Below are 21,597 nucleotides of genomic sequence, written 5' to 3'. Positions count from 1 at the left end.
TCAATCCCCATCACCTCCATTAAAAAAAATAAACCTAATTATCTCCCCTCACCCCCCCCCCCCAAAAAAAGGAACTAGGCTAGACTCAAAGACCAACAACAAAAAAACCCAAAAAAACCCCAAACCCCACAAGAATCAGCTCAGGGGAAGTTGCTTTTTTTTTTTCCAGGCAACAGATTTTCCACAATGGCCAACTTAGAAATAGAGGGTGAGATCTGGTGAGAGTGAATGGCTAGAAGCAGAGTTTTTCACTCTACAGAGGGCCTTTCGGCTACTAAGCTGAGTGAGCTAAAAGGAAAGGCTTTCAGTGCATCTAAAATAGACAGCTGAATGAGAAGCTACTGCTCTTGAGATAAAGCAGGATGGCTTTTATAGATCACAAGCTGAGTAGCTGGCTTGTTGGAGGATAAGCCATTCCTTCAGTAGATGGGAGGAAAGATGGGGCTGTCTGAACCAAGGCCAAGAGACGGGCGAGGTTATGCCCCATCAGGGCTGAAAGTGGGGCGCAGGGAGCAGGAGTGGCTGGACCACCTGCTGAATCACAAAGCAGGTCCCTGACTCCTTCTATAATTTGAAACCTCACCACAGCCCCGGAGAGCCCGTGAGGAACAGACGGAGAAAGCAGACTCACGCGTGAGATGGGAGGAGGGAAGGAGGATACTGGAACTTGACATCAAAGCGCCCCTTTCCTTTTTGCTTTTAACTCTGTAGTCCTATGACAGCTAAGAAGTAGGAACTTCTTTGAGCTTCTAACACTTGCAGATTTGAGTGTTCAATCACAATTAGACTCAGAGTCGGAAGCACTCGAAGTGTCTACTTTAAACAAGTAAAGCAAACTGAAGAAAATGGAATATCTAGCCAGTCCTTTTTTTCTTTTTTATTAAAAGCATGAGGCAGCACGAATGTGTATCTGTCACATTCCTCAGTAAGCAGGAACAGGTGTTGTCCCCAGGGCACGGGTGGAAGAGGAGATGAAAAAACAGCGACCTTTCTCTTTGGAAGGCATTTCTTAGCACATGTAGGAACTCACTTTGACAGTCAAACATCTGACAGCAGAAGGTCCAAACAGGTGACAGTCCTGTGTCTACTGGCACAAAACGGGCAGAAAAGTGAGCAGCTCAATATAGTTCTACTGCTGAGATGTACTGTCTCCACCAATCCAGGAAGGTGCTTACAGAGCCAGAAGTTAGGTCTGCTAAGCCACATGCTTCCAAGGGAGCACAGGAATGGTGTGGGTGGCTGTTCTGGGCTGAATGTTTGTGCACCTCCTAAATTCATGTATCAAAGCCCTAGCATCCAACATGATGGTATTAGGAGTGGGACTTTGGGAGGGAATTAGGTTTAGATGGGGTCATGAGGGTGGGACCCCCATGATGGCATTAGTGTCCTTATAAGAATAGGAAGACGGAGCTCCCTCTTTCTCTCCACAGGCACACACTGAACAAAGGCTATGTGAGGACACAGTGAGAAGGTGGCTGTCTACAAGCCAGGACCTGGGCTCTTACCAAGAACCAAATATGCTGGCACCTTCATCCTGGACTTACCCATCCCCAGGACTATGAGAAGTAAACGTCTGCTGCTTTAGTCACCTAGCCTATGGTATTTATTACAGCAGATCAAGCTGACTATGACAGTGGCCTAATGTTCCTAGGTCCGGAAGGACACGAGGAAGGGAGGATGTCAAAGGTTATTTTGGGTACAAGCAATTCTTTATTTTTTCCCCCAGTATCAACTCACCCTCACTATATAAGTAAAAGAACAATCAGAAGAATTTGGTGTTGAAAACAGAAATGAATGGTGGATGGAACCATCTTAAGGAGAGGAGACCCCAAATCTTGGAATAGGAGGAGAGGATTTTTAAGAAAATGATTTCTGTAAATTTGCTCACCTTTGTTTAAGCGTCCCATCACAGTAAATTCAAAATATTTGCTGTTGTCAGTTGAAGAGTAAAGGCCAAAGATGGTGGCTGTGCTTTTAGTTTGCAGCTTGAAGGTGGAGATCACATAGAGCTCGTTCAAGGTGGGGTCTGCCAGGATCGGCTGCAGAACACTTGGGTTCAGTCTCTGGCTGGCGGATGGGAGAAGGTCAAAGACTGGGGAGAAGGAGGAGAAAGGGATCATTAGTGGAAGATTTAACTTTGGGGCAAACATATTTTTTGGAGGGGGACAATTTGACAGTAAGCTATGAAGTAAATGAATATTGTCATCGTTTTTCCACATTGCCAAACTTGCCAGGTCTTCTTTATCACTCTTACAGTGGCTGGACATTTGAACCAGAGAAACAGCACAATATTCATCACTAGGTTACAGCCCCCAAGAGAAGAGGAAATCTGTAAACCCAGAATTGCATTTGGCTGAAGAAGTGGCTCTGAAAATGCCCACTAGGACAAGCAGATGAGAGCATCCAAGTCATTGTTTCTCTCTCTCCCTTTTTTTTTTAAATTGAAGTACAGTCAGTTACAGTATGTCAATTTCTGGTATACATATATATACATATATTCGTTTTCATTATAGGGTTCTACAAGACATTGAATTTAGTTTCCTACGCTATACAGAAGAAATTTGTTCTTTTAATCCATTTTACATATAGTAGTTAATATTTGCAAATCTCGAACTCCCAGTTTATCCCTTCTGTCCCCTGGTAGTGAATTTCCGCCTTGGGGTCCCTCATGTGCCTCCTGGACCAGAGCCAACTGTCTTTTCCTCGTCAGGGATAAATGACATGGGGAACACAGCAGAAAGCATCGATGTGGTGGGATACAGTGTCAGCAAAACAATCTGCCACCTTTGTGAGACTGAAGTGTTCCCTCTGTGCATTTACAGTTCCCCAATATTTCTCTGTTAAGGAATCCCGATGTAGAAACAAAAACAAAACAAAACAAAAAAAGTGGCTTCAATTTCCTGACTGTACCCTGACTGACAGAGTTGGTCTACAAAAACTAGATGTTGCATTTGTGTTTGTCTAAGTTACTTTTGATCATGCCAGCAGCACTTTCTCTCAAACTTTATGAAAGCTATGAGAGTATGTCCAGTTAATTTAAAAGGCAAAGGCCAAATTTGGGTAGTACTCACTAGAAGTTACTTAGTATTTCTCTTGATTTATGCAAATATTGTTTAAACAACTCCACAGTCTGTGGGAACCTCAGCCTCCAGAGCTGTCTCCTGGATACAATAATCTGGTTACTGAAAAGGGTCATAGTATCCATAATTAATAAAGAGCTCTTACAAATCAATAAAATAAGCATCCCAATAGAAAAATGGGCAAAGAACATGAGAAAACAATTTGCAGAAAAGGACAAAGATAAACAAGCATATATATAAGTGTTCATATGCTGAACTAATGATGAAGGAATTGCTAACTTAAACAATAAGATATTATTTTTACCATCAAATTGGAAAAACAATAAATACAATGATACCCCACTGTTGGTGAGGATTCAGGGAAACGGATACCTATATACTGGTGGGTAAGATATAGACTAGTATAAACATTTTGAAGCCAGTTTAAACAACAGTATCAAAGGCCTAAGACATTCATGCTCTTTCATTTACTGATTCTACTACAGGAATTCATCTTTAAGGAATAATGGATTACATGATGATTTATTTAGGTACAAGGAGAGTCAGCACCAGTGGTAATTCTAGAATTTCTATTTAGGAAGGAATTAGGCAAAAACCTAATTGGGAGAGGTGGGAGACCTGAAGCTGCGCCGGCTTCGCACTTTGTTGCAAAAACATAAACTGTCCTTGGCAGAGACAGGAGGACTTGGGAGCAATTATGGGGATTTCAGCCATCCCAACCATCCTGGGGCACTGCAAATGTTCAAAAAGTTCTTCAGAATATCAAAACCCTGGAAACTGAGTGTCCTATATTAGAGCAGGATAAATGAATTTTGGTCCACCCGAAAAGAGGAATACTATCCATTAAAAAGGGTAAGGCAGCTGAATAAAACTGAGATATGGAAAGATGTTCATGAGCTATTAAATGGAAAAAGATTATAACACTGTATATATATACATATATATATATAACATGATTCCATTTGAAATACAGATTTGCATAGAAATAGAGATGAAAGATAATACAATAAAAGGCTAACATGAATAGTAGTTATCTCTGGGTTGTATAATTATACATTTTTAATTTCCTTTTCTTTTGCTTATTCAATTTTCTATTTTTTAAAAACAATAAATGGGTACAGCTTTTGCAAGAAAAAAATAAATAAAAGTTATAAAATAAACAGGGAAAAACCTAGTTACTAAAGAGTGTCTACTCTTTCTAAAGAAAATCTATCTTCAGATGGGGTCTGTGCTGTTCCTTTCATGTGTACCAAGGACCTTATACAATAACAAATTTAATACTAGGAGTGTTATAAAGCAGAATTATGATCTTTCTAGCATCCCACATTCTCTAAACATGAAGACTGCTGCCTACTGTACTTCAAAAGGCGCACAGAATTTTTAAGTTTCCAAAGAACTGGAAACTTGACATTCCCACTAGTGAGGGCAAAGAGAAATAAAGCAGTATGTTTAAAAGTTCTATTCATGACAAGGCATCTTCAGAAGAGAAATATGTGTTTAAGGAATGGGAGCTGCACGCAGAGCTAAACTCTTGGTATTCCTGATTCTTGCTCTGACCACGATTACTTCATAATTCAGCTCAGACTAAATTTACCACATTCAATCTGGATGGCTTGTCTAATTCACTGGCTTCTCTCTCAAGAGGCAGAGTTGGGATTAGTTAGTAATGAGTTGGGAGAGTATTTTGAGAAGGAAATGAGACACCACAGTTTTCTATTAATGTTATTACACTTGAGTAATAGTGCCAGGATCGAAGCACAACGTTCTAGTGTGAGAGGTGAATCACTGCTGCCAATACCGTACTACTGTATGGAAGTCAAACTCATGGTACTAAGAGCAGCAACACAGCTCAGAGGAAAAAGGAGATAAGCAAATTACTCAGCTGAGTTGATAAACACAAGACTAATTAACTCAATAAAAGAATCTATCAGAAACTTGACTTAATCAGATTACCTATGGCAACTAAATTAGCTGAGTAATTTGGATGGTATAGCCTTATTTCATATTTCCATAAAACAGGCATCTCTAAGAAGCAAAATCCACACCTGCAACACACCATGAAACTGCGTTCAAATGTCAGGAACTTATATAACACAAAAATACTATACCCATGAGGTCAAACCTGTCTAATAATGTCTGCAATAAGAAAACTTATCAATTGTGTTTAAAAAGCTTCCCTTCTGACACCAAAAGCAAAGGCAACAAAGGCTAAAACCAACAAGTGGGACTAATATCAAATGAAAGCACTTCTGCACAGCAAAGGAAGCCGTCAACAAAATGAAAAGGCAACATACGGAATGGAAGAAGATGCTTGCAAATCAAATATCTGATAATAGGCCAATATCCAGAATACATAAAGAATTCATACAACTCAATAGCAAAAAACCCAAACAATTAGACTTAAAAGTGACAGGAAATCTGAATCAACATTTGCCCAAAGATATACAGATGACCAACAAGTATATGAAAATATGCCAATACCACTAATCATGAGGGAAAATGCACATCAAAACCACAAGATATCACCTCACACCTGTTAGAATGGCTATTACCAAAAGGACAAGAAACAGCAAGTGTTGGTGAGGATGTGGAGAAAAGGGAAGCTTTGTACATTTTTAGTGGGAATGTAAGTTGATGTATGGAAAATACTATGAAGGTTCCTCAAAAAATTAAAACTAGAACTACCATATAATCCAGCAATTCCCCTTCTGGGTATTTACCTGAAGAAAACAAAACCATTAACCTGAAACAATCTATGTACCCCCATATTCCTCTAAGCACTATTTACAGTAGCCAAGACATGGAAACAACCTAACTGTCCATCAATAGATGAATGCATAAAGAAAATGTGGTGTATGTATATGTATATATGTGTGTGATATACACACACACAGTATTATTCAGTCATAAAAAATAATGAAACTTTGTCATTTACGACAATATGGCTGGACTTTGAGGCATTATGCCAGGTGTAATTAAATCAGACAGAAAGACAAATACTGTAAAATCTCACTTATATGTGGCATCTTAAAAACAGAAGCAAAAACAAACAAAAAAGAACAATCTCATAGACACAGAAAATGGATTGGTGGTTGCCGGATGCGGGGCGTGGGGGAGTGAGGGGGTGTGAAATGGGTGAACAAGGTCAAAAGATACAAACTTCCAGTTATAAAATAAACAGGTAATCAGGATGTCAGGTACAGGATGGTGACTATAGTTAATAATACTGTACTGCATATTTGAAAGTTGCTAAGAGAGTAAATCTTAAAAGTTCTCATCACAGGGAAAAAACTTGTGGCTCTGCACAGTGGTGGATGTTAACTAGATTTAATATGGTGATAATCTGCAACGAATACAATTATCAAACAATTACGTTGTACACCTGAAACTGATATAACATTATCTGTCAATTATGCTTCAGTTCTTTAAAAAGTCATTGCATACTTTCTTATCTCTCTAGAAGCAAAGTCACAATGAATAAATACTGTAAGGTACAACATTTAAAACATTTCAACCCAAACTAAAAGCAGTACAGTATGCTCTGAAATCACAATTCTGGTTGCCTGGTCTGGCATCAAAATCAGTTATTTGGTAAAATGCAAAGTTTAAGGGCAATTACTGCAACGGGTGGGGAAGGGACCTGAGAATACCCCGCACAGGCATTCTTCATTCTGGCCTCCTAGAAATAACAGTTTTCACCTTAAGTGGTGCGTCTCGTCCAGCTTTCCTTAGTCAGTAATTAATCAACCTCGGGCATCAATTTCAAACAGATAAAGGTCGTCACTGGATAGCCAGTTAGAGCCTTAAAATCTTTTCTTGCTAAGAAAAGCTTCCCTTTTGTCTTTCCAAAGTTCTGTTTAAGCTTAAGTGCTTTCTGTCCAACGGTTATTTTCACCCCATTTCACAAAGGGGGGTTGAAAATTGATTATCCAGGGTTATTTATTGAATTTTTACCTCTTTATAGACAAAGACTCATATCTTAGTCTTTCCGGTTCAATTTACCTCAAGAATCAAGAAATCAAGCCAACTCCCAAAGGAGGCTTTGGGGTCCGAGCAAAGTTGGAGCAGAAAAAGGCGAGCGGCAGGGGCGGTAGAGTAATATCGCACCTTTCTTGGGGATGTGAGCCTCAGACTGAGCGAACATCTCTCCCGCCTCATCGAAGGATTAAGGTTGCAAGGGCTGAGGAGAGGGCCTGCCAGAGAGAGCCTCAGAGGACAGAATCCGCATTTCACCCTTCTCCGGACAGGACGCGTTCGAGGTCTAGGGCCTCCCCTAGGCTTGGAAGAAAACCCCAAGCCTTTGCATAAACTGAAAATAAGGTTTTCATCCCCCAAATTATTTATCTCCGAAAACTCTAATCTCTAATTACTCCAATCACAATATGCTTTGACTCGGGCCCCAGACGGACAGAATGGTGCACAGCGAGGCCCCAAGAGCCAAAGGCCGAGCAGGGCGCGGAGCTGGTCTCTCCGTTCGCCCAAGGGGACGGCGGGCTCCGCGACCGTGACCGAGGGACCAGAGCTCGTGGCCCCCGCCCCGGCTCGCGCCCACTTACCCTGCGGGGTGGCCTGAGCGCCGGCCCCCAGCCACGGCTGCAGGGCCAGGTGCAGCAGGAGCAAGGCGGCTCCTCGCGGAGCCAGCATGTTGGCTTTTCCTGCTCCCCGCGGGCGCCCGCGAGTCACACAGCAGCGGGGGTCCCGCCTGGGTGTGCGGGCGGCGCTCGGCCTCTGGGTCGGGCTCCCGCGCGCGGCGCAGGTGAGCGGAGCGCGGCGTGCGAGCTGCCGTCGGGGGCGGCTCTCGCGTCCTGGCGCCGCAGGGATGGGTGCGCCGGCGGCTGGGCTGGGCGCTTTATGGTCTGGCCGGCCCGGGGAGGGGGAGGGCCCAGGCGGGGGCGGCCCCCTTGGCTGTGATCTCCTCCCACCGGGAAGCGTGGGGGCGGCCAGAGCTGGGAGCGCGGGCGGCGGACAGAAAGGCGTGAGCGTTGGGACTGGGGACCCGAAAGATACCCCGGCAAGCCGGTCTCGGGGTGGGTGGGCGTAGTCGCCGGCCCGGGACCGGCGGGGGGGTTTAGGAGGATGGGAAGAGCGAGGGTGGGCAGCAGGGGGCTGGTGGGAAAGTGAGGACGCGCAGGACAGGGTAGAGATGAAGAAGAAAGGGGCAAAGGAGGAAGGAAGTAACACTGACCCGCTAGCGCTAGGCACCATCAGTCTCCTACCTCTGGTACTCCTTTTGTTTTCCAAACAGAAGAACGTCCTTTGGACAGGCTTTTAAGGCCCATCTTGGGTTCTTTTCCCCAAGGAACCCTGAAGGATCTCCAGGAACGTCGCCCCCTAAGATGGTCCAGAGAACAATTGGATTCTTTTATTTCTTCAAGCTTGTCTTGAATACTTCAGATGTTGACTTTTTCCCATCAAGTTTTGAGACATGAACAGTGAATGTTTCAAAGTTTTTGAGTTTTTAGCAGAAGTAAAACACATCTTTAAAGAATCCATCCAGACAGAACCATTTACAGGATGGTAGCGTTTTATGGAGAATTTATTTTCAGTCCAGTTTCCGAACACTCTGCCCACTTCTGTTTCGCCTTCCCAAAAGGTTCCATGTGACAGTTTAAAGCTATGGTAGTAGGACCTAAAAGAGACAGAAGAAGCATAAGGAATTAGTCTTCCTCCTAGGCAAAGCTCCCTAAAAATAATGTGGATTAACGAGAGGAAAAAATATTTCAGAACAATGGCAAACTTTTCCCTCTTAAACAATCTTGACTAATGGAGAAAATCCAGCAAAGTATTTATATCCCTATTTTTATGTCTCAGAGAATCCCACTTCAAAGTTTAAGAAGCTGTCTGCCACAAGCTGGAAGATTAACTCATTTTACTCCCAAACTCTGCTGGAATGACCCTTCGCTAATTATGATTCCATTTACAGCTAATGACCTGGAAATTTGTGAGCTAAATTCAGAGCTCATTTCTATTTGAGGTCTAAGCTAAATTCAGAGCTCATTTCTATTTAAGGTCTAACATAGTTCTAATCCAGGCTTCATTTAATGCCACATTACACTAAAGTCACTGTATGGTGTGGACTGCCATATGCCTATGTTGTGAGAGAGCCCCGAAGAGACAAAGGGTGCATGTTTCCAGCAATGTGACTACACTAATGAGATGGATTAGACTAGAGACTCTTCACATCTCCAAACAGTGTCCTCCGGAGTGGCCTGGGTTGGAGGGGGCTCCAGGCTCCCAACTTCTACTTTAAGCACAATAGCTTTCCTTGTATAAGTTTTATACAATGGATTTTAGAGTAAGTTATTGGAAGGCAGATGCCATTTTTTAAGTCATCTTTGTTTAGTCATCTTTGCCAGGCATCCCCTAATCTAGAAAATTCCCATCAAAATGGCTTAAACAAGTAGGCACATAACGAATTTTGGTTGAAACTGGATGACTACTAAGTGTAATTGAGCAACAGAAGGATCAGATGACTTTCTGCTAGCCTAAGGGAACTTACAATTTAGTTTTGCTTCTAAAAGAGACTGCATTTTTAATGAAGCCATTCTTTGGGGATTCTCAATCAGCTTTTTCTTCCTATCCTCAGAATCAGGAGGAATTTTGAATACAATAAAATGCATTAAATTGGCTGTGAAATATGTGGTAAAGGAAGAGAAAGGGTTAATCAGTTTATTTTCTGTGCCACCTCATTAAAATATCTGATGTTAACACTTAACAGACTGAATTTTAATTTAAGAATGTATTAATTTACTTAACTTCTCCCCAGTATCAGACTGTGAGCTCTTTGGCACGCTCTCATTTATTTTTGTAGTCCTAATTCTGAGTACAATGCTGGCACCTGATAATGAGTAGCTCATTGAACTGGCTTTCCTTCTCTGAGTACTGTAAAGCAGGATAAGAGGCTGTGATATGTTGCCATCCATTTGTGCCGTGGATTGCAAAAGCAGTCACAGCGCTTCTATACAGATCCTTTGCTTTCCTGTTGTAAGCCTAGGCTTAGCCATGTAGCTTTCTTGGTCAACAGGAATTTAGCAAAAGTCCTACAAGCAGAAGCTTTAAACGTACTTGTGTGATGGGACTTGCTTACTCTTTCACACTTGGCTTTGCTGTGATAGCGTGGCCGTGCTAGCCCGCTGGAGGATGAGACACGGTGCAGAGCTAATTCGCCACAGTCATCGTAGGCAAAGCCACCTGAGAGCAGGCGACAGCTGCTGACTCACACAGGTGGGTAGATTCAGGCAAGATCAGCAGAGCCCTGTTGTTGACTCCAGACATGAGAGCAACAAATGTTTATTTCTGTATGCCATTAAGATTTGGGGGTTGTTTGTTATGTAACATAATTATAGCAGTATGATGTTACTGTAGCAAATGATAGACTAGGTTTCATTCATTTTTAACTGTTGTAACACAGAGTATTACCCCATTTTTGATGATTGCTGACAGCTCTCAAGCTTCACCATTCCCCTTCCTCTTGGTCCATGTCTGAGCAAGTTGATAAGAAAGCCTGGGGGCTCCTTCCTTTGGTGCTGGTAGGGAGTTCAAACTGTGCAAGCCCTAGACCCTGCACGGGAACTCCCTCCCCAGCCCCACCCCCCTGCCATCCTGAAAACCCCAAAGCCAGTCTCCTTTCCCTGCTCTCTCAAGCCATCCTCAGACCAGCTGGGGAATCCATCCTGCTCTCACCAGAAAGCCTCTCTGTGGGAGTAATATACCTTTTGAAACCATTTTGCTGCTGGGAGTAGGGCTATCTCCTCGTGCTCCTGTTCTTCAGGAGTGGGAGTAGGTCCTCCTATTACAGACTGCTATTTGGCACAGCTGAGTAGAAGCTTTATACATATTTGTTAATTGATATTTGAATAAAGTTAGTTATCATTAGTTATGTCAAGTTTTCCAGTTGAATTCTTGAAGGGAATCGACATGGAGGATAATTCTTACCATTTAAAGATGGTTTAAAGGGAATATGGTTTACACTCTAGTGTGTGAGGACATTTACCCCACAGCACTGGAGAATGTGGACTTCGGGCTACTATTTAGTTTAGTGTTGATAACAAAGGAAGGTTCTTGACTAAGTGACAGGAAAATAGCTTCTCTAGAAACTAGTTAACACACAGAAGGGCCTAGTAAATGAAGCAGGGGGTTTTTGATTAGTGTGCAATTAAAATTAAAAACTTTTGTTCAGAACTCAAAAAAAGATACTTTAGCAATTAGGCACTGAAGATCAGTGAAGCAAGAAAAGAAGTATGTAAAATCACTCATTTTCAATCTCACTAAGGGTCTAAGTAGACTATTAAAAAATTCTCATTAAGCCTCTTTAATACACTTTACTAAATACTGTGTAAAAATTCCTTAGGAAAATAGCCAAAAATGCAACGGTGAGGACATTAATTACAGATAACTGTGTCTACCCAACTTGAAGGCCAGAGAGAGTTTTGACAACTGGCATTTCTTAAAGTAACTGCTCTGCTTCATTAAAAAATACATTAATCCATCCAAATGGTGGTTTCTGCAATGTCTAGTGGTAACAGTGACTACTGTGCCAGGAGAAACCCAAACTTAGTGTCGGATGTCTAAATGTATTCGCCAAGAGAGTATGAAGCAAAGTGCAATGAAATAATAGGGCATGATGCAAACTTGCAAACTATGCTAAAGTTCTATTCATTTGTGTATGAGGAGTTTAGAATTGGAGATAATTTGATGGGAATTGGATTGAAATTCATCTATGGGAAACAAACAGTTGTAGGCAAATGAATAGTATTACTTAAATTCCTGAGGGCATATTTAACTTTACTAAAAGAACTAACACATGAAGGATTTTAGTAGTTAACTGTCCTCAGTTAATTATAAATGGGCCCTAACAAGTTCGTAGAGGAGCTGGAGAGTATATATATATATATTTTTTCCAACTTTAATTCTAAAATTATGTGCGTACTGCCATCAAGTCATTGACAGAAGTGTTGAGTTAGAAAGAGTATTTGCTGACCAATCATAAAATCTTAGAGTTTCTTCTCATTAATATAATCAGTTATCCAACAAATAATTATCATGTGTCTGTTCATTAATTCACTCAACAAACATTTCTGGACAGTTTTCTAGAATGCGCCGCGCACTGTGTTAAACAGTGGCCCTACAACAAGGAATGAAACACAGTTCTTGTTCTCCAGCTCAGAGTCTGCTCCAAAAAACAGAGAGATAAATAATATGATAAAGGCTCTAACAGACATATGTCCTAAGAAATAAGGAAATGCTGAGGAGAGAGCAACTTGTAGTTAAAGAGAATTAGGAGTTACTTGCTAGAAGAGCTGGCTTTTCATTGGGGTTATGAAGGATGAGGAGGCATTCTCCACGCAGCAAAGGGAAGAACACTGTTAAGCAGAGGGGATGCTTGCTATGTGCAAGACTGTGGAGGGAGATGTTAAGATTATGTCTGGGGTCCTGACCTGGGCTGCCTGGCAGATCATAGTGCCATTCACTGAGACTTGATGATTTGGCTCAGCTATGTTGAAGGTGAGGCACCTTCAGGACATTCAAGTGGAGCTGTCCATGAGGTGTGTAGTTACGTGGGTCTGTAACTCAGGAGAGAGGCTTAGCGGTGTGGGTATCATTCATTTACAGGTAGCAACTAAAGCTGCAGGTGTAGATGAGGCCGCCTAAGAAGCATGTGTAAGATGAGGAAAGAACACTGAGGGACACTAATGTTCAGAGCTGGTAGAGAAGGAGGAGGCAGCAGAAAGATGTAAACGAAAATTGGCAAAGCGTGGTATCTGGGAGGCATGGTGAACAGTAGCAATACTGTGGAAAAGTCAAGCAAGATAAGAACTAAAAACTGTGCTTGGGCTTATCAACACGGAAGTCATTGGTGACTCTGTTGAAAGCAGCTGGATGGAGTAGTGTGGGTGAAAGAAAACCAGAGTACTGCCATTTGAAGCGTGGGAATGACACACTACGAAGTGGAGATAATAAGGGTAATAATAAAAGTAAGATAACTTTCAGGAAGCTTGCCTGTGGTCTGAAAAGTGGAGATAGGGCAGTAACTATTGGGGGAGATAGGGACATATTTTGATGTAGACAGAATAGAGCTGCCAGGGAGGGAGTTGCTGATGCGTGAGTTTTCTTAATCTAGGGGCATTGAAAGTTTAACTAGCATCATGTAGTGGTCTATTAAATTTGATATTTTGTTTTCTTATAATAGTTTTTGTTTTCTGCGTCACATCAATCCTCTAACAGCATGACCTTCACAAGAATGAAGGCTGTCTTACTATGGATAACACTAAGGAAATTCCTTAAAAAAACTAAAAATAGATATACTGTATGACACGGCAATCCCACTCCTGGGCATATATCTGGAGGAAACACTGATTTGAAACAATACAAGCACTTCAATGTTCACAGTAGCACTATTTACAACAGCCAAGCCATGAAAGCAGCCTAAGTGTCCATCAAGAGATGACTGGATAAAGAAGTTTGGTGTGTGTGTGTGTGTGTGTGTTTGTGTGTGTGTGTGTGTGTGTATATATATATATATATATATATATATATATATATATATATATATATATATATATATATATATATATATAATGGAATACTACTCAGCCATAAAAAGAACGAAATAATGCCATTTGCAGCAACATGGATGGACCTAAAGATTATCATATTAAGTGAAGTAAGTCAGACAGAGAAAGACAAATATTTTATGATATCACTTATATGTAGAATCTAAAAAGAATGACACAAATGAACTTATTTACAAAACAGAAAGAGACTCACAGACATAGAAAACAAACTATGGTTACTATAGGGGAAGAGGGGAGAGAGAAAGTGGGAGTCTGGGATTTGCAGATACTACTATATATAAAATAGATTAACAAAAAGGTCCTATTGTCCAGCACAGGTAACTATAATAAATATCTTATAGTAACACCTAATGATAAAGAATATGTATGTATAACTGAATCACTATGCTGCACACCAGAAACTAACACACATTGTAAATTAACTACACTTCAATTAAAAAAAATGAAGACTGTCTGTGTTAAGACAGTAACAAATTTCCCATCCCCGGGGTTCATTATCTCCTATAATGTGAAGTCCAGAGGAAGAGAGTTGCAGGGGTAGTGGTGGTTCCGTGAAGTAACACTGTGGTGCCTCTGGATCAGCTCTTGGACCTCTCTCATGGTTGCTGCAGCTCCAAACATCCTATCTTTACATGACATCGTACAATGGTAGGAAGCAAGGAGAGGGTGAGGTTTCTGCTTTTGTATCTCTCAACCGCCAAAGCCCTCTTCCCCCTTTTTTCCAGTGAGGAAAACCTTTCCCAGAAGCAGTCACACAGACATCTTTCTCCTCAGGTCTTATTGTCCAGGAGGGGGTCATAGACATACCCATGTCTCGTCTGCCAGCACAGGTGGGAAAGTGATGTTTCCAGCTTCTACTGTGGGAGTGGGCTGGACCAGGAAGGACTTGGAAAAGGAAGGTGGCTAACTGACCCCTCCACTGTGGTCACCACAGGCTCTGTGCCTGCCACTCTGAGAGCGCCCCCTGCAGGGCTGGGTGTTTACAAGGGAGTCTTTGGCAAATAGTCCTTAGTCTCCTTTGAGGATCATGGCGCGAAAAAGACAAGTAGGTGAAGTGAGAAGCGAAGTGATAAACTGGTAAATCAGAATAGGAGGCAGAGTATGGGGGAAAAAGAATAGACTTAAGGAAAAAAGTAGATGGGCAAAAAGAGATGAAATAAATTCCATTTCAGTGGGTTTAATATGAAGAATATTTTTCATATAAAAAAAGTTCTTGACCAGGGATTTAGCAAACTGTGACCCACAGGCCAAATCTGGCCCACCACCTGTTTTTATAGGGTCAACAAGCTGAGGGAAATTTTGATGTTTTTAAGTGGTTGAGGAAAAAAATTTTAAAAAAAGAAGAGTATTATTTATGACATGGAAAAATTATGTAAAATTCAAATTTCAAGGTCTATAAATAAAACTTTACTGGAACATATCCATGTTCACTTGTCCACAGCTGCTTCTGTGGCACAGTCACAAAGTAGAGGAGTTGCAACCAAGTCTGTATTGCCTTTACTCTCTGGCCCTTTATGGGAAGTTACTGTCCGCTGTTCTAGGCCATACATTTTCTGAAATCCTATCCATTATGTTAGACTTAATTACTAAGCAGAAGAAAGGATGGGAAGGCAGAGAAAGCAAGTGTGAGTGGATTCCTGTGGCTGGTTCCATCCCTTACTCTCCTACTTTCTATTGAGACCTGTGAGTTGAGGGGCTCAGGGCATGACAGTCACCTCGTGTTTCCTAGTAGCACCAGCTAATAAATATTAAATCTACTGTTCCTCTCCTTCCTCTCTCTAGGTACAGTTTCCTGCCAGTGGTATTAAAATGGTCCAGCTTTTTATCAGTCTCAGGAGAAACGGGAGAGAGTTGGTCATTGACTTGAAAAATCTGTCTAATGAAAATGTGCTTCCTCTTCTAGGGAAATGTGGACTGCAAGGTATTTTATTAGGCCATTTGAGCATTGCATTTCGTTGGTATATAGCATGTGTTTCATCATGCATGCCAGTTAAAAATGGGATTCCGCCTTACAAAACTCTCAGAAAGAGATTTCCGTATGGTGTTCTGGCATGTCCTTTCACAGAAACAATGCTGAGGATGGGCGTGATTGCTCGGGATGTTGATGATCTTGGCTGCTGTGTTTGAAAATTGACCAGAGGAAAGGAACACAGACATGACAAATCCAATAAAGTAAAAGTTTCAGCAGAGAAACCAGAGGTGAGCAAAGGTGGCAGAGGAATTGGGAACAAGGAGAGAGAAGGTGGAAGGAAAGGTGAGAAGGCAGCCACGGGTCCCTCTGGGACGAGCTTCTTATGTCCAGGGGTGTTGAGTGCTGATTCCTTTTAAAGTATCCATCAGAGTTCCATGCCCCATCTGATACCTTCATTTTTCTTTATTGCATGCACGCACACGCACGCATGCACACACTCTCCCCAGAATGTAAGCCCCTTTCTCAGTGCCCTCTGGGTGGGGCCAGGATGTTCCAATGCAGCATCTTGAAGTCACCAGTGGGGACATGGACTTTGGTGCCAGTCCTTTGAGGACTACTGTCCCTCTTATCTTGGTCATGACAGCAATCTTTCAACATTATCTGCACACCAGATAGTTAAGCAGCTAAAATCAAGGCCTGCGGGCTTGCCCCAGCACACTTTAACAGGACTTTTCCTGTGACATTATGACTTGTTTTTTTAATCTTCATTTGCCTATACAACTTATGTATGTACTTGCATGCATATTCATGCATGCATATATATGCATGTGTATGTATAAGTACACACACACCCCCCCCATCTTTTCCTCTTTTCTGTGGCAGAGTCTTAGTAACCCACATAATCAATCAACTTTATCTCATTTAGATATGAGATATTTGATCTCATTTAACCTCCACCACACTGAGGTAAGATAGATGGGATGGTTATAATTCCCATTGTACAGACTAGAAAACTAGGGAGGTGGAACGGCCTTCCCAAGGGAATGCTGGAGCCTGGACTCAAACTCAGGTCTCTGACCCTGGGCCCAGCGCCTTTTCTACTCTGCTGCACTGCCTTGGGGAAAAAATCAATGTCTGATCAATGCAGAAAACTCTGCTTCCTGGGAAGGCTAAGTGAAGTGAAGGCTTTAGAAGGAATTTCTTGTTGTTAATTTATTTCTTTCTAATATATTATGTGAAATCCAGAACTCAGTTTTCCAGTATTTGCTTTTTCTTTCTCTACACTTTTTAAAGACCATTGCCAAAATGGTGGTGGCCACTGACACAGTGTGTCATGACCTAGCCCTGTCTGTGAACGAATGAGCAGGACATGTGGCAAGTGGAGCCGCACCTGGGTGTACGGCCTTGGGGAAGTCCCTTCAACCCTGGCTGGCTGAGGGGGTGCCTCTGTTGCCTCAATGGGATATGGGCATGACGCCTACCTTGAGAATTGAATGGGAACTAGCTCCAGGATGGTGCCTGATATATTATGGCTTTCAATGAACAGGGGTTGCTTATTCGTGTGTTGAGGCTCTGAGTTCAGAAACCTGGAGCCAACTCCCAGGATGTGTGAAACATTTCTGAGAAGGGCCAGTGAAAACAAGCAGGGATGGAAGCCTGGTTAGGAATGCAGCCATACTGGCTTTGATCCCGGCTCCGTACTGTGTGCCCTCGGGGAGGCATTTAATGGCTCTGTTCCTTACACTGGAGTGTCATTCATAAGGTGGAGATGCTAATGGTACTCACTGTAAGCTGAGTGGAGATGCCGACAGCACTTTTTAGGTGAGAGAATAAGTATGAACATTTAACCCGGTGCCTGGACGAAGGTGCTTCATTGTTAGTATCATTTTTTCATGGGGTTCAGGTATTTCCATTTTAACTGAGTTTGTTAATCTGTTATTGTCCAGTGCCTAATGCGAGGAAATGGGGAGGCAGTAGGTTGCCTTGACCATCTTTAAACAAGTAGAATATATTCTCTTCGAAAAAGGGCACCCAACCCTCTGGTAAAACAAGGGAGGGACAGCAGGACTTAGAGGAAATTTTAATTACCCGGACTACAAGCAGAATTAATGCTTTTGCTCCCTTGGTAACCTAGGGCAAAAACTGAGCTCCCAAATCAAGGGGGAGGCTGTGCTATTACATATAGAAGCACTGTAATCTCACTCCTGGATAACTGTGTGTGTGCAGGTATAGCTAGATATACGGGCCAACTTATAGATCAGAAAACAGAGAGTTTGGGGCACTGGTAAAGGCTAAGGAAAGTCCCAGGATAGAAATATCCTCCATGTACCACCGTAATTGACACTGGGGAGTAATTACCTATAATCAGGGACTGTGGGACATCATGGAATTTTATGATTCTGAGATTTGCTTGTTGCAGAATAGATAATGTTTGTTTATTTTTCTTTTATTTCTTTTTTAAGATGAAAAAGATTTAAGAGATTTTAAGAGAATTCTTTTTTTTTTTTTTTTTTTTGATGGAGATACTGGGGCTTGAACCCAGGACTGTGCATGTTAAGTACATGACGTACCACTGAGCGATTACCCCGTCCTCCTTTTTTCCTTTGATACATACTCCTGTTCATCAGTTGAGGCTGATGTTCATCCAGCTGAGGAAACTGATGGTAACCTACTCAGCTATGTAAGGGAAAGGTTTGCCCTGTTCTTAAATGGAGGCTTGTGTTAAGAGAATTGTGACATCCTCACAGAGTGGTTTGGTCCAGAGTATCCCAAATCCGTTATGATAAAAAAGAAAATGTGAGAGATGTGGGCTTTGTAGTTTGATCCTTATATAAGTGAATAAATAAAGCATGAAAAAAGGATGTATCTTACTTGTGGCTGTGAAATGTATTCATGACTTACTGAGAAGGTGTTCTTTCATGATCTAGCCTCTCTTTATGTATGTTTTTGGTACATAATGTAGAATTATGACTTTACAATGATTTGAGTAAATGAGCTTCATAAATCAGGAGAAAAGTTGGCTTGATAGAGTACTTTTTTCGTGTTGAGACAACTATATTTTCACCTGGGTAGCCGAAATGTAAATATACTGGATTTATGCATTAAGGCCAGGGGCTTTTTAATAATGATATGATAAGGAATATTTTTTTTTTGAAACCTGCTTGTGGTTATAACTGTTATTTAAATCTCTATGGGAATTGGGAGAAAAATAATTGTAACTGAACTTGTATTTGAAATGTCGTTGCATGAAGACTTCTGTTTTCAGGAATGTAATAGAACAAGATGCCCTGAATGAAATTAAAATTTGGGGGTAGAAAATATTTTAAAAGTTAGATGAATTACTGAGCTGTATGAAAGCAAGAAGTTCACAGAGGCCAAATATAAAGTTAAAGCATGAATCTTGGGAGGCAGATGGGCACCAAAGTCAGCTTTTACACTGACAGCATCTGCCAAACCCTGGGACACTCAACTTCTGTTTTAGCAGCTTCATAGGTTGAAGGGACAAAAAAAAGCCCAAGGGCCTCCTAGAGTGAAGGGACTGATGGGAGGACCCCCTTCCCCATATAAAGCTGAGAGAAGGAGTCACATCCTCAGTGTAAGAGTAGATTAGAAATAAACCTCCTGTTCAGGTGGGCTAAGAAGGAAACTCGACTGTCTGGATCTTGGCTCTGGTACAGGGGAGAAAAATCTACCCCCTATGAATTTATAATTATAGCTATCCCTCATGTGTTTTTGTTTTGTTTGTTTGTTTTTGCCTTTTCCCTCAAAATTAAAAACTTTGAATGTTTTAGAACCTACAAAGAAATCAAGAGAAAAGTACGATGAACAGTTCTAGGGTCACTAATTTCTCTGTGCATATATTTTACATGTGTCTGTCTGTTCATATAGATAAATATCTGGGGTTTTTTGTTTGAACCAGTGGAAATTAACTTATATTCCCTGGACACTTTACCCTTAAATACTTCAGCAGGCATCTCATAGAAAATGACATCATTCCATGTAATCGCAGTATGATTACCTCACCTCAGAAAAGTAATGGTAATTCCATAGTATCGTTTAATATATGTTCTGGATTCAATTATTCTTGATGGCCCTGCAAATATATTTTATGACTTAAAAAGAAAAACAGAAGCTGCTCAAGTGCATTGCATTTGATCATTCTGTTTCTTTTCATTAAGAAGACTATCCTGCTTTTCGTGAATATGGCAATGATTGTTCTGAAGAATTCAGGCCAACTGTCATGTAGAATGTCCTATCACGTGGATTTGACCAATTGTTTCTCATGTTTAGATTCAAGTTAAATATTTTTGTCAAGAATGCTTCATAGTTGGTTTTACTTCTTGTGGTTTTCTAATCCCAAATTCATGCTACTGGACTGTGTGAAAAAATACCAGATAGTGGTAGTGCCTCCTGGCAACTGAAGCTGAAGAAAATCCCCTTGGAGGACAGCACCTTGAACTCAATTCTCAAATAGTTCCTACAGATAATGTTCCAAAAAATATAAGCCCACAAAAAATGACAAAACAGTCAAGGAAAGAAGGCACCAGAGGTGAGAGCCAATACAAACAACAGATGCAGAATCACACTTTCACAGACTTTCAAACTTTACGGTAAATATACTTAATACGCTTCAAGAAATAAAAGAGAAGTCTGAAAAAAAAGGACAAGAAACAAACAAAAAAATTATTAAAAAGCAATTATATTTGAAATAGAACCTCTAGAAATGGAAAATTGAATTGAAGTTAAAAACAATGTATGAATTAAACAGCAGATTGGATGAAATTAAGAGAGAATTGGTGAAGTGGATGATGCATCTAAAGAACTTACACATAACATGGCTGAGAAACAAGGTTAAAAAGAGATATGAGGAGTAAAAAGTAAGGGAGGAGAGAGTGAGAAAGGCCATATGTCAAACTGGAGTTCCAGAAGGAGATAATAGAAAGAATGGAAAAGAGACAGTATTTAAAGAGATAATGGCTGAGAATTTTCCAGAATTGTAGAAAGACAGAATCCCTCTCAACACCCAAACAGGATAAATAATAATTAATGGAAGCCAGAAGATATGGAATATTATTTTTAATGTGCTGAGAAAAAATAACTATCAATCCTGGAGTCTACAATTAATGAAAAGAATAATAGTAAAATAAAGACATTTAAATACAAATAAAACTGAGTATAGATCCTCACAAAATGAAATGCTAAGGAATATACTTTAGACTCAGAGAAAATGAACTCAAATTAGAAGTCTGAAATGTAAGAAGAAATGGTGAGCAAAGCTTTCATAAATAAAGAAATTTAAATACTATATAAAATAATAAAAATAATGTTTAATTTATAGAATTAAAAGGCAAGATATAACTAAAGTACCATAAACTATAAAGTTGGGAAGGAAACAATTCGATTTGTTCTTAGAAATGTCCCTGTATTTTTCAGGAGCAGGTAAAAAGACTAAGCTTATATTTTATTAAATATTAAATATCTATGCTAACCTCTAGAAGAATAGGAGATGTATTGCTCAGAAACTAGTAGAAGGAAGAAACTGAACAAGGAAAGAAAATACCCCCAAACACAAAATTCTTTTGATTTTCATGATGCTAAACTATATCATGGGATTCTGTCATCCACATCACTGAGTTTTTCTTATATAAAGATATAAATAAGAAATTTCTTTCTGCTCCAAGTATCAAAAAAAGCTTGTTTATTTTAGGAGGTTTCTTTATGGGTAATAGGTAATTTTGTAACTATCATGTTTTCATTTTTGCTTTTGTCACCTGGAAGCCCAGCCCTAACGCTGACCTTCACTTTAATAATTACATAGAAACTACTATCTTATCTATCTTTTAATTCTCCCTCCCGTGTTGATTATCTAACATGTATTCTTTTTCTGATCCCGATTTTCATCTCACGTTCTTGTCCGAAATGCTCTGTAGAACAAATTAGGTAGGAATAAATAAATATACAGTTGAGTGGATCAATAAGTAAAAATAAAATTATTAAAGCAAATGAAAGATTGAAATCTGGAAAGTGGTAA

The 21,597-nt window shown here is 40.6% G+C and overlaps 1 protein-coding gene across 2 annotated transcripts in view; it reads right to left on the bottom strand.

Moving 5' to 3' along the window:
* Positions 1-21,597, bottom strand: part of THBS4 (thrombospondin 4) — a 179,654-nt gene that overhangs the window by 33,679 nt on the left and 124,378 nt on the right. Inside the window, exons 3-4 of one of the 2 annotated variants that reach the window (XM_064481950.1) lie at positions 8,297-8,709; positions 1,889-2,092 (exon numbers count right to left, since the gene is read on the bottom strand). In XM_064481950.1, coding sequence (XP_064338020.1) covers positions 1,889-1,907 — 19 coding nt within the window. In that variant the 5' untranslated portion in view covers positions 1,908-2,092; positions 8,297-8,709. Of the gene's footprint in view, positions 1-1,888; positions 2,093-7,636; positions 7,900-8,296; positions 8,710-21,597 lie in introns of those variants that run through there. The other variant, XM_031447276.2, reaches the window with a different exon arrangement.

This window comes from Camelus dromedarius, chromosome 3, assembly GCF_036321535.1.
Source record: "Camelus dromedarius isolate mCamDro1 chromosome 3, mCamDro1.pat, whole genome shotgun sequence".
In the NCBI taxonomy this organism is placed as follows: Eukaryota; Metazoa; Chordata; class Mammalia; order Artiodactyla; family Camelidae; genus Camelus; species Camelus dromedarius.
This window is presented reverse-complemented; position numbering and strand designations above follow the sequence as displayed.